The sequence below is a fragment of the Miniopterus schreibersii genome (genome assembly GCF_964146895.1).
Source record: "Miniopterus schreibersii genome assembly, chromosome: 3".
In the NCBI taxonomy this organism is placed as follows: Eukaryota; Metazoa; Chordata; class Mammalia; order Chiroptera; family Miniopteridae; genus Miniopterus; species Miniopterus schreibersii.
Window position 1 is genome coordinate 20,185,394 of NC_138103.1, and position 13,799 is coordinate 20,199,192.

The 13,799-nt window shown below is 37.7% G+C and overlaps 1 protein-coding gene across 9 annotated transcripts in view; it reads left to right on the plus strand.

Moving 5' to 3' along the window:
• The window catches only part of MRTFB (myocardin related transcription factor B), a 262,736-nt gene that overhangs the window by 214,348 nt on the left and 34,589 nt on the right, over window positions 1–13,799 (plus strand). For 8 of the 9 annotated variants that reach the window (XM_081133191.1, XM_081133187.1, XM_081133192.1 and 5 more), the window contains 3 exons: window positions 665–740; window positions 5,389–5,550; window positions 7,192–7,370. In XM_081133191.1, the coding sequence (XP_080989317.1) occupies window positions 665–740; window positions 5,389–5,550; window positions 7,192–7,370 (417 nt within the window). The remainder of the gene's footprint in view (window positions 1–664; window positions 741–5,388; window positions 5,551–7,191; window positions 7,371–13,799) is intronic. The other variant, XM_081133195.1, reaches the window with a different exon arrangement.

Consider the following 13,799-nt stretch of genomic DNA (forward strand, 5'->3'; position numbering starts at 1 on the left):
TTGAGTTGATTCCATCATAGTTGCACACCAAATTTATATTTATTTTTCTTTGAAAGTACCATAATGCATGCTTTTTCTTTTTGTTTTAGGGAAAACTTCTGACATATTTTATGAAAAGCATATTCCAAAAATCCTTTAGAATTTTCTCAAGATGCGCTAATGATCTCTTAGAGTCTTGTAAAATATAAAACCCTGTTGTTTAGAGTTGAGCACAGTTCTGAATAAGAAACTATGATCAAGGGTATGAGCTCATCAAAGGAGATACATGAGAAATTTTTAGGAAGTTTGTTATCTAGGTGGATTTTTTTATTTGTCCTGAAGCTTAGATTTTCTATATTTAAATGTTCAAAATTCTATGTCTATTCAAAAATCAGTTTCAAAATTGTGAGCCTCTGCCTTTCCCAAGTTTTAAAGTAAAGGTCTATAAATTGGTTACTTTAAGTCCTTGTACAATGTTGAAGGCTGCAATTTAAATCGTATATTGGATAATAGTTTCTCAAAGTACTAACTTCTGTTTTCTTCTTCTCAAAATCATGACCAAAAGGGTATCAATTAATTTAAATGGAGTACCTTGAGAGAAAAATATGTAAAACCACAATAAGTCATAATCAATTTATGGTAAGACTTTCTCCTTTTCTTTTCTTTTCTTTTTTTTTTTTTTAAGACTGAAAACTTTTTGAAGCACAAGATTCGAAGCCGACCAGATCGTTCTGAACTTGTCAGGATGCACATTTTAGAAGGTAAAAGTTTTATTTCTGTTTATTTTACTGCATTTTCTCAAGAATATAAGTGAGAATGCCACCCTTTCTGTTTATTCCCATTTTAATAACTTTTGCCCCTCAGGCTGAAATCCTCCAGATTGGACAGCAACATGAACATCCAAAGTTAAATGCTATGTTAGATACATGAGGAAGGTTTGATTCTCCAGATAACCAACTAATGGGCTGACTGACTCCTCCCCACCAGCTGGTGTCATAGGTGTCTCTACTGTACTGTTCTGGAAAAACATTTTCAGTCCAGAGGATTTCTTCATCAGTGAGGCACCTGTGCCCACTCATTAAATTATAAAAGGGTACAATAACCACAAGTCTAACCATAGATTTTCAGCTACTTGGACTCTATTATATCTACCTGGTACGAATTCCACACCTAACATTTTCTCTTTCTTGCTATTTGTCCACAACAATCCAACTTGATCTGACCATTATCTTAAACACCCTCCACTCAGCCCACCAGATTTTCTCGATGATCTGGCCTCATCACTTAGGAAGCTGGTGGGGACAGTTCTGTTCCATCTTTGGTGAAATGCATGGCTAAGGCCAGGATGTTTTTCTCTGTAAAGACAGAGCATTCTCTTTTTAATTATTTTTGTATTATTATTGTTGGCACTATTACAGATATCCCCCACTTTCCCTCCACTTTGCCTCCCTCCACTCAACCCCCACCTCTGGCCTTCACCACGTTGTTGTTTGTGTCCATAAGCTATGCATATAAGCTCTTTGGCTAATTTCTTCCAGCCCTCCCCTCCTCCCTCCCCCCCCCCCCCCAACCCCGAGACCTGTCAGTCTGTTCCAGGTATCCATGCATCTGGTCATATTTTGTTTATCAGTTTATTTTGTTCATTAGATTCCATATGTAAGTGAGACATATGGTATTTGTCTTTCTCTGACTGGTTTATTTCGCTGAATATAATAGTCTCCAAGGTCCATCCATAGTGTTGCAAAGGGTAAGAGTTCCTTCTTTTTTATAGCCGCATAATATTCCATTGTGTAAATGTCCCACATCTTTTTTTCCAACTTTTTTTCTAACTTTTTTTGGTGGGGGGCATCAATGTGAGAGAGAAATATTGATCGGTTGCCTCCTGCATGCTCTGACCAGGGATTGAACCCACGACATGGGTATTTGCTCTGACCGAGAATTGAACCCACCACCTTCTGGTGTATGGGATGGTGCTCCAACCAACTGACCTACACTGGCCAGGGCTGTACCACTCATCTACTGATGGGCACTGGTGCTGTTTCTAGATCTTGGCTATTGTAAATAATGCTGCTATGAACATAGGGGTGCATATATTCTCGCTGATTGGTGTTTCAGGATTCCTAGAAGATATTCCCAGAAGTGGGATCGCTGTGTCAAACAGCAATTCCATTTTTAATTTTTTGAGGAACCTCCATACTGTTTTCCACAGTGGCTGAAGACAGAGCATTCTTGAACCATAAATTCCTCAAGTTACATTTTCTTTCATTGTTTTGCTTCTCTAATTTATTGAGCAAGACTAGGAATGTGACCCTGTGATAGTCTTCGGTGTGTTAAACTTTGAGAAGATACAGAAAGAATCTGAAAACTTCTCAAATATTTAGATGCAATTATCAGGTAAAAGGAAGATTAGATTTGATCTCTCTGGCCTGATGACAGATTTAGTATTAGAATTAGGTTGTCATTATGAAGTATTAGGTTGTAGCTCAACATAAGGAATAATATCCTAAAGGTTAGACATGTCCAAATATAAAATCTTCAAGAAGCCACATGGTTGCTGTTATCAAAGGTGTTTATTCATTGGCTGGTGAGCCTGTCTTCATGGAGTTGCATTCTAATGGCACAGACATATAAACAGACAAAACAGATGAATTACAGATCAGAAAAGTGCTCTATAGGGAATAAACAGGCTGCTGTGATAGGCAATAAGCACAGGCTAACACCACATTAAGGATGTTGTAAAAAAGTTCCAAGTATGAAGTTAGCCTCTGTAACCCCAAGTAGGGTCTCTTCTAGTCTGAAGAATCTATGATTATGTGACTATTTCATATCTGGGGCAAGAAGTAAGAGCCCCCGACCAATAGACTCTACTTTGGGTTGCGTTCTCAGAAGTCCACTGGACTAAAAAGGCTTTTCCAGAACTCCAGTGATAGGGTAGAAGCAGCTACCAACCATCAGGGATAAATGAATCTCCAAAGAAGTAAATTTACTGGTAAGTGACTAGGTAAATGGCTCCTTCTCTGCCTGCAAATATCTTGACCTCTAAGGGACATTTTTGGAGGAACAGTGCTGCCTGTTTCAACTTACCTCCTAACTGTAACAGGCTTTATTAATATAATTAAAACCAAGGCAAATACATTTAAGTATCAAAAGCAATCATATATGCTTTCTGTAAAGAAGGCTGCCCAACATTTAAAAATCTAATCATGTACATGAATGAACTGTAAGTGATGTTTTTAGGACATCTGTTCTCAAGTTGGGATTTCTGAAGTAAGAAAAAATGTGTCATCTGCAATTTTTAAAATACCTTAAAACCACCCCCAACTTATTTTACCATTATCCCAATTTTGATTGGGTTGGATATTTGGCAGGCAAAAGTCTAAATTATCTTCTGAAGTTCAGCAGCTAAAATCCAGCCTCAGCCTAATGGAAATGAGGCGGTAATAAGACTGGGAACAGAAACATACCAAAATGCCAGCCTCTGGTTATTTATTTTTGGAATATTTTCTTTCCAAACATATTCCTGATCACTTAGATGGTGTTGATGGGAAAGAGAAACGCCAAAGACCATCCTACCTGGATCTTAACAGAAGCATTTAAATATCAACCTAAGGGTGGTTTGCATGATCTAATTTCTCCCACCTATCATTCCAGTGTGGCATGATTGGGGCCACAGTTAGTTATACAAAAAAATCATAAAGAGATGACCACACATGTTATTTTAACATATAAACATGCAAATACTTGCCAAAATTCTGACTGAGGGCTAGGGCCTTCACTTTGGGGAAGGCTTTAGTGAATGGATTTCTCTTCATCTTTCTTGCATAAAGCACAACCATTGTACACTGTCTGCAATTTCCATTTACAGTGAAAGAGAAACTTAAAGGACCTTAAAAAGCACTTTTTAAGTGCTTTTAAAATCCTAGGTTTCACAATTTTCCCCCAAATCTTTTACAGTTATTGATTGCCCTCATTTTACAATGATTTTTTTTTTAATGACTCACCTTTATCAAGTTGTTCCAAAGCATTTATACAGGTTTCCAAGAAATAATCATTTTATTTTTGAGGTTTGTCTTTCCCTATAACATTTAGCTGTATGATGTATTTATTCACAGTAGCAATTCCAACAGATACGAACTATTTTGTGGTGAATCAAGGGTGACTCTTGGTTAGCTGGTGGAAAGAGAAGTGCAGTGACCCATAAACAACACAGGTTGCACTGTACAGATCCACTTACACACAGTTTTTATCAGTAAATGCTATAAATGTATATTGTCTTCCTTACGATTTTCTTAGTATCATTTTTCTCTAGCTTTATTATAAGAATATGGCATATAATACAGATAACATACAAAATATGTGTTAATCGGCTATTTAGGTTATCAGTAAAGCTTCTGGTCAACAGTAGGCTATTAGTAGTTAAGGTTTTAAGGAATCAAAAGTTATATGTGGATTTTTTACTGTGTCAAGGGTCAGATGTGCCAAGTGTAGTTTATCGGCCTTGGGCTTGCAGTGTCCTTCGGGCTTCGACAAGGACATTTTACCTACAAAATGAGGAATACTTATGGGGAATTTCATTAAAAGACCTTCTCTTGTGTAATTTAAGAGGCAAGCAACTTTCAACTCAGAATTTTGCGTTAACACCTCATCATTATTTTTAATCAATTATAAACATTACTTAGATCAATGAAATAAAATGTTAGAATTATGAGAAACACAAGTAGTTGACAGAATTACTCAAATGAGCAAGTTATGATATTTATAGTATCTGTTTCACAACTTCATGTATTTATAAGTAGATGAGTTGATGTTTCCATATGACCATTAATTAACTATGTACAGTAATTGAATGTTCCTAACAGACACAAGTTATGTATCAGAAATAAACCCAAATTCTTAATTATGATGATCAACTCTGAGACACACAGGAATCAATAAAAGAATATGATTTGAAAGTCTTCTCAATGACTCTTGCAGAGAAATTTCTATCCTAAGATACAATGTCTTTCCTTCTAAGAATTGACTTTGCAGTGAAGCTAAATCTAAAACAGTTATCTTGAGCCATGGACAACATCTGTCTTGTTCACCCTCTGTATCCCCAATACGTAATAAATGTGAATATGACCCTCCTGCCATAAAGGAACAATAGCAGTACCCCATGTCTGGCTTGAGTTCATATTAATTTGAGTCTTTGGTTATCCATATTATATAGGAAGTATAAAGCTATCCAGGGCTAAAAACATAAAATGTATACTGGAACATTCTTAAAGAGTCATTTTTTTTTTCCATAAATACATTAAGAACACATCAATATGTTCAAACCAGTTTAACTTAAATTACTTGGCCTGAAATAGCGTTATGGACTAGAGATAGTAATTCAAGTAATGGTTAAAACTGTGTTTCTTCTTTTAGAAACATTTGCAGAGCCATCCCTGCAGGCCACTCAGATGAAGTTGAAAAGAGCTCGCCTAGCTGATGATCTGAATGAAAAGATTGCTCAGAGACCTGGTCCTATGGAACTGGTAGAGAAAAACATCCTGCCTGTAGACTCCAGTGTTAAGGAAGCAATTATAGGCAAGACTCTAAACATTATTCTGGGAGGAAAAACCTTGGCAGTTTTAGAGAAAACAAATTGAATTTAAAAGGCCAGCACCAATCATAAGTATTGTTTTCTGGGTGAATTAGAAATTAACACTTGCACTGGTTCTATTATTACTGTTGTTATTACAGTCGTCCCTCTGTATCCAAGGTAGATTGATTCCAGGACCCCCCATGGATACCAAAATCCTTGAATGCTCAAGTTCCGTAAATAAAATACCGTAGTGTTTGCAGTTAACCTACCCACCATCCTCCCATACACTTTAAGTCATCTCTAGATTACTTACAATACCTAATACAGTGTAAGTACTATGTAAATAGTTGTTGAACTATATTGTTTAGGGAATAATGACTGAGAAAAAAGTCTGTACCTGTTCAGTACAGACACAACCATGTTAGGCCTACTACATAGTACATGTGAGCAAAAACATGACTTCTTTTGGAATGTTTTTGATCTGGGTTGTTTGAATCTGTGGATGCAGAACCTGCAGATACAGAGGGCCGACTGTATATTAGATATTGTAAGAATAGTATCTCTTACCAATTAATACAGAGATTATCCTTACATCCAAGGTTTAAGTCTTTAAGTTCTGATTTCATTATCACATTTTCTAAGTTAAACTTACTGTATTGTACTATTTAGTTTCTGTTTTTCTGTTTAACGGTTTTATTATTTTCATTCTATTTACTTTCAAAAAAAAATAAAAAATAGTTTGTTGAGTGTTAGTTCGGCAAGGTAAACAGATGAGTATAGATACATTCATTATCAATGGTAGTATTTATCCATTTTATCTTGCTCTTATCATACTTAGTTACCAATGCTTTCACTTTTTTTCTGGCATAAGCATTAGCAGGAAAAAAAAAAAATCCTGAATAATGCCACTTATTCAGCAAGCAATTTTTAAAAGTTAATATTCTGCTTGAAAAACTATGATAGTTTCCATTACTCATGGGGACTGTCTGTTTTGCATTAGTATGAGTTTTAATCTTAGGCAATTTGTAGTCCATAATTTGAAATAGTACTATCAACCATAATTCCTTTCAATCCCAAGGAAATGGGCTCCCAAAAATAGGGTGTCAGTATAATGGGCTGCTCCATGAGGTGGGACTTACCAAGATAGCCAGTCATCGCCCCACTTTCCCTGTTGCCTCATAATGTTTTATAACAGTTGGATTCCAAATCAGGATCCAGACAAGGTCCACACATTGCCTTTGGCTGATCCAGCCTCTTAAGTCTTAACCTTTGAGGTGGGTCTTCCTCCTCCTTTCCTTTTTTACTGTGTATTTGTTGATGAACGTGCTTGTTTTATCTGTAGCATTTCCACAGATTTTACTGGAAGCATTTGCATCCCCAGGTGTCATTAAAAACTTTCTTGTCTACTGTACTTTCTAAAACTCGTAGTTGAATCCAAAGGCTTGATCTTATTCAGGTTTGATTTTTTCCCTCCCAGCTACTTATGGTGGGTAGTAATGGGTTCTTCCATTGGGAAGTACATGATGTTCTTTTTTTTTAAACCAGCTTCTTACTGTCCTTACAGAAAAACAATGTTTCTCCTTTTTCATTTTAAGCTTGGTATTCCAAGACCAAGATCAGTTACAAATCATTTCTTTCTTTAGGCGTTGGGAAGGAGGGCTATCCCCAAACTCAGGGCGATTTCTCATTTGACGAAGACAGCAGTGATGCTTTGTCTCCAGATCAGCCTGCCAGCCAGGAGTCTCAGGGCTCAGCCGCATCCCCAAGTGAGCCAAGAGTTAGTGAGTCGCCGTCTCCTGTGACTACAAACACTCCAGCCCAGGTATCATCCTTCTTGTTTTCACCCCTAAATAGAGAAAGTACCTTTGTATATCAAATATGTATCTTATATTTTATGTATCAGCACATTCTGACCAGAAGAAGTCTGAAAATGTGGGGAAATATCCATTTTTCACCTGTAATGTAACCAGTTAACATTTTTCAATAGATTTTTGCATTTTATTTCTGTTCTATATACACATTTTTATTTTCAGTTTTGTGACTCAAATTTTTTTCACATAACTTTTTTTTGAGATATAATTCACATACTGTAAAGTCTACCTTTTAAAGTCTGTAGTTCAGCAGTGTTAAATATACTCACACTGTTGTGCACAGATTGCCAGAACTTTTTCGTCTTGCAAAACTGAAACTATACCCAGTAAATAACTCCCAGTTTTCCCTCCCCGCCAGGCCCTGGCAACCACTATTCTGTTTCTATCTTTATGAATTTGACTACTTTACATATTTCATATAAGTAGAATCATACAGTATTTATTTTTTGTAACTGTCTTATTTCACTTAATATAATGCCCTCAAGCTTCATCCATGTTGTATGTGACAGAATCTCCTTTATTTTAAAGCTCAGGAATATTCCATTGTATGGATTTGCCACATTTTGTTTATCCATTCGTCAGGGGACATGGGGCTGCTTTCTACCTCTTGACTATTATGAATACTGATGCTGTGAACATAGGTGTGGAAATCTGTCTTCAAGACCCTGTTTTCAGTTCCTTTGGGCATATACGCAGAAGTGGGATTGCTGGATCATATGGTCATTTTACTTCTAATTTGTTAAGGAACCTCCGTGCTGGTCTCCAGAGTGGCTGCACCATTTCATACTCTCATCAGCAGTGTACAGGAGTTCCAATTATCCACATCCTTGCTGACACTTGTTAATTTATGTTCTTTTAATAGTGACCATTCTAGTGGTGTGAGGTGATCCCTCATCGTGCTTTTGATTTGCATTTATCTAATGACTAGTGATGTTGAACATCTTTTCATGTGCTTATTGGCCATTTGTGTATTATCTTTGGAGAAATGTCTGTTCAAGTCTTTCGCCCGTTTTTTAATCAGTTTATTTGTTTTTCTATTGTTGAGCTGTAAAAGTTTGAACTGCTACATAGTATTCAATTGAACTGATATCCTGGTATCTCTTTTAACTAGTTCTCTGTTGTTGGTTATTTGGAGTTGTTTTCTGTTTTTCATTCATACACACACTAAGAGCCCCATTGTATTCTCACATATTTGCTACAATTTGCGTCAATTTGGGGCGCAGTGAAGAAGAGAACTTTATTCAGTGCAAAACAGCTCAATTGATATAGCATGGCTGTGAAAACAGCAGGACTGTGAGGAGCCCTGGGGCCAGGCCCCTCTCCAACTAGACAGCTCTGCTCTGCTGCTTGCGGGTCAGCTGTGTGCTGTGCTGCTCTGCTCTGCTCTGCTATGCTGTGCTCTGAGACACCTTTGGTGCTTTAGCTCTGCGAGGGAGATGCAGTCTTCAGTCTCGGGTGGAAAAGGAAAGTAGACTCTCAGAGCCAGAGGAAAACTGGCCTATATGGACAGAAGTCCCTGCCCCTGGTTCCTGTTTGGTCTGTCCTCATGCAGATGATGACTTCAAATCCTCAAAGTTTGATTGGTTCAGAAGACACTTTACTGACTGGTCAGAATGGAGCTGCTCTGATTGGTCACTGAGGATGTTGATGGGGCTATAGCTGTGCAGCTCTGATTGGATGGGGAGAGCCTCAGTCCTGTTGGTTGCAATAGGATCCCAGGAGCTCCTTTATAAGGGTGGGCTCAGGCAGCAGGAACACAGGGCAGGCTGGCAGTTCAGTGCAGGCATCTCTGGAAGTGCAGTTTGCATGAGAGGTCCCTTTATAGAAATGGCCCCTAGGCTCTGTTTTTTTAAAAACTGAGCCATTATCCACCAAGTGCCTTTCTTAGTAGGTGTCCTCTTTCTTAGAGTTCACATGGTGTTTTTTACTTACTGAAGTTTTAATAGTGTTTTTGTTATTTTAAAGTCAAACTATTGAGCTATGTAATGGGATTGGTTGAATTCAGTAGAAAATGTACTTGTTAAAGCCTAGCATCATAGAATTTTTAAGCTGGAAAGGAATTTAGCAATCATTTGCCTTAACTCTTACACCAGGGGAGGCCTAGATTCAGAGAGATATGGAAGTTTGGGGATTAAAAATATTTGCATATTTTCTTATAGCATTTCTTCTCATTGATGAAGATCTACTTGTTTGGTAGGGACTGTGTCTTTCAGCATTATTTTCTTCCTTGTACTAATCACTATAATCTGAAATATATTAATTTGTTTATTGTGTCTACGCCTCTAAATAAAATGTGAAAGTGTGAGCCTATGAGGAGAAGGACTTTGACTCTTGGAGGACAAGAGCCGAGAGAGAGAGAGAGAGAGAGAGAGAGAGTGTGAGAGTGTGTGTGTGTGTGTGTGTGTGTGTGTGTGTGTGTGTGTGTGTGTCTATCTTCAATATCTAGCACAGGGCCTGGTTCAGGAAAAGTGCTCAGTAAACACTGAACTGAATTCAGCACCATGAAGCTAACTGACATCAGCTTGTAGAAGTGATGTTTGTGTTCTTCCTTTGGGAGCAGAGCCTCTCCAGCTTGGATTCGTCAAAGGTAGTGTGGGTAGCTACAGCTCCTATGCTCCTGTCAGAGTTTACAGGGCAAGAGTGACTAACCCCTCAGCGTTGCTGGAACCTGGCCTAGAAGAATGAGGGTCAGGACCAGCCCACGGTCCTAGGTCTAAGCAGGCAGAGAGGGAGAGCAAGGGGAAACCAGACCCTACTGTATTCCCACGTATTTGCTGCACCCTGGTTTTGAGCTTTAAAAATAGGGCTAAAAAGAATGTCAAGTATGCAAGTAAATAACATAAAAAACAGTTCTACTTATCCATTAGGGTTGTTTTCTGCTTCTGAGTAGGTCAGGATATCAGACAATAGCATGGCCTTAGCTTTTAATAACAGAATTTTTGTTGGCTCAGCGGCCTACCTGGTAGTGGCTTCAGGACAGGTCCTCCTGTGTAGGAGATTGGCATTCTCCTTTTCTCAGCATGCTTATACTATTAGGTTTTTTACTTTGCTCCTGAAACTTGGTCTCCCACTAAGTTTGTAAGTCAGAAACTTTAACCAGAGACAGTTCCACCCAGTGGGCTGACATTCCAGAATTCCTTGAAGGAAAAAAGGAATAGCAGTGTTTCTTGAAGAATAAATATGCTCTATTTATTGCCAGTGCAACACAGTAAGCCTTGGGTCATTCCTGAACTTAAACAGTTTTTATAACACCCTTCAGTGTTACCATGGCACCAGTTCTGCCAGCTATGTACAAACCATTAACAGTCTGCTCTTTATCTGTCCCTCTCTCCCTTCCTCTCTCTATCTCTAAAAAAAAAAAATCAATAAAAACATTTTTAAAATGTGCCCTGGCCAGTGGGCTCAGTGGTTAGAGCATAGGTCCAAGCACTGCAGGGTCACAGGTTCGCCTGCCGGTCAAGGGCACATACCTGGGTTGCAGGTTCGATCCCCAGCCCCTGTCAAGGCACATGCAGGAGGCAACCAATCAATGTGTCTCCGTCACATGGATGTTACTTTCTCTCTCTCCCTCTCTTTCCCTCTTTCTCCCTCTTTCTTTACCCCCTCTCTCCCTCCCCTCCCCTCTCTCTTAAAAAAATCAATGGAAAAAATATCCATTGAGGATTAACAAAACAAAAATACATTAAAAATTTTATTTTAAAAAAGTTATATTTACAGATAATTATTTGAGAGAAAATTAAGCTCAAGATTTCTTAAGGCTTTGCTTTATTTCAAAATGTCTATTGACATGTAGTCTCCTTAATTCTTTTCAGAGCAGAGGTGCCAGAGGATTAAGTCCTACAGTAAAGTATTCAAATAAAAGAAGCATTCCTTACCAAAAAAATTTTAACACATAATATCTAAGTAAAGAACAGATTTTCCAAGCACTTTTCTTGAAATCCCAGTGCTGAAATGCTAATGACCCTGCAGTGTGGACAGTACAGTACACCACCATGTTTTTCGTTTAAAATGTAGATTGTTACAGTGAAAAGGATTCTTCTTTAATATGTATTTCTGTGTGGTCTGTAAAAGACTAAAACTGCTTTCCCTTGGACTTTTGTCTTTTCAATTCTGATTAAAGTACAGCTGGAAAGGAATTTACCGAAATATAAATGGAACACACATCACGTATTGGAGCTCAGTTTCTTTTGTGCTTGAGCAGCTCTTGAACAATGAAAAGCTGTAGAAAATTAAGGACAGCCAGCCACATGTGGGTACCAGGAGCTGTTATACTGCTTCTTTTCCTCTCAAGTCTTCTTTTCTCTCAACAATTTCTTAAGTCATTTAATTAATTATTATAAACACAGATGTTAACTATAAGTGTGGCCTGACAAGATGTGTTCATTTTCAAGCCTGTGCTATAAGGACAAAGCCCATGCTGAATTCAAAGCAGTGCTGAAAGGAACCTTGCTGGCCAGTTACTCTGTATTCTCAGAAAGACAACCTTAGGAAAATTCAGTACACTATCTATTATCTATTTTTCTTCATTGTACCAATAACTTTCAGGTAGATCACCTTTTGCCAAATAATATAGAAACCTTAGTTTTAATTTAACAGAGAGAATGTAAGCTCTAATAGGTAAGCCATGCACACATGCATTAAATAATCAGCTTTACTCTAACTTGTATTACAAATACTTACCAATACAGGCCTGAATAGAATAGCAAAGATGTTGACTGTAATTTCTATTTGTTACCCTTTCAGTTATGCTTTGTTTAACTTCTGCCGTAAGAGGACTCTGCCCCTCTTAATACTTAGATTTTGAGTTAGCTTCCAGCATTAACTGTGAAGTTGTGTTCCATCCCAATTCTTAATTCTCCTATGACCAGTAGGAAAGTACCTTAAAAAAGGGCATTAATCAGAACAGACCTTTTCGATTATTTGTAAATAAATGTGTTTTGAATATAATTGAGTTGATGATAAAAAATAATGGCCAACATGTGCCAAGCACTTACTTGAACCAGGCACTGAGCTACCTGGGGCAGATGTCATGAAAAGAGAGCATCTGTCAGGCCCACACAGGGTTTGAACTAATGATCTGGTTCTTGTTAGGCCAACAGTTTGAGATTTTTCTTTAGACCATTTTGCAGCACATCACCCTGTGTCATCCTGTTATGACTCATAGTGACAACTGTTACTTGTATTACTCAGGAAATGCATGCATAACATTGTTTCCTCAGCTATGTAGTCCACTCAGGTATTATAACTCAGTTACCAAAAAATTGAATAATAGTAATTCTAGTATTTATTATGCTTCTGCATTCTGACCCCTAATGGCCACTTTCACTAACTTGTGAATTACCAACAGGATCACACCACAGTTGTAATAGACATTCTGCATGATTCTGGAGAATATAATAGGTAATATGTGTGACAACTTTATAAAGAGGACTATATTTAAATAAGATGGACATTGGCTAGCTTTGGGGTTTTCACAGTTGATCTAAAGTATTAATGAAATTTTTATGTTAATCCTTCTGTGAAGTTACCACCAAAAGTAATAGATTCATTAATGGTTAGAGTAGGTTGGTGGTACTCTGACTAGTCACCCTTCTGTTTTGTGGCATTATTTTAGTTGTTGTAGTATTGGTTATAATCAAACTATTAAAAAAACAGGTACTAAATGAAAACTCACGTTTTGTATTTTTGTGCACATATTTGCATGCTTACCATTGTCTCACAAGTGATAGTAAATCTCACTATATACAATATGGCAGAATAGAAAGGTCCAGGCTCTCATTCTCCCACAGAAGCATAATAAACTACAGACTGACTAAAAAGACTTCAGAAGAGCTCTGGAAACCAGGCAGCAATCTATACCAACCAAACAATATCCAATCAAGAAAAAGCCACATTCAAGAAGGTAGAAAATGTCATGGTCTTTACTCACCCTTGCCCACCCCCTCCCCAACATGGCATAGTCAGAAAGAAGTGGCCCAATACCCGGTTCCCTCCTTCAGGATGAAAGGAGCAGAGCACAACTTGTTTGCAACAATCTGGTCTGTCTGTGGGCTGCCTGAGAGACTGGTTTCTGTCTTGTCTGACTCAGAACTCAGGGAAAAGTGCATGGTTTGGATCTCAGGCACTAGAAGCCATGGCATGTGAAACTACAGGGGGACTGTAGCCCCACAGACTCCTGGGGTATAATTTTTTTTTTTTGTAACTCCACTTTTTTTTTTACATGATTTAAGCAGCAAATGCACAAAATTATTTTAAGTTTATGTCAATGGCTGCACAATATATAATGATGTAATTTGTGAATCAGTAATATAAAGGGGGGATGTAGCTGTAAAGTTTTCTTATGTAACTGAAGTTGGTATCAATATAAGATAAATGTCACA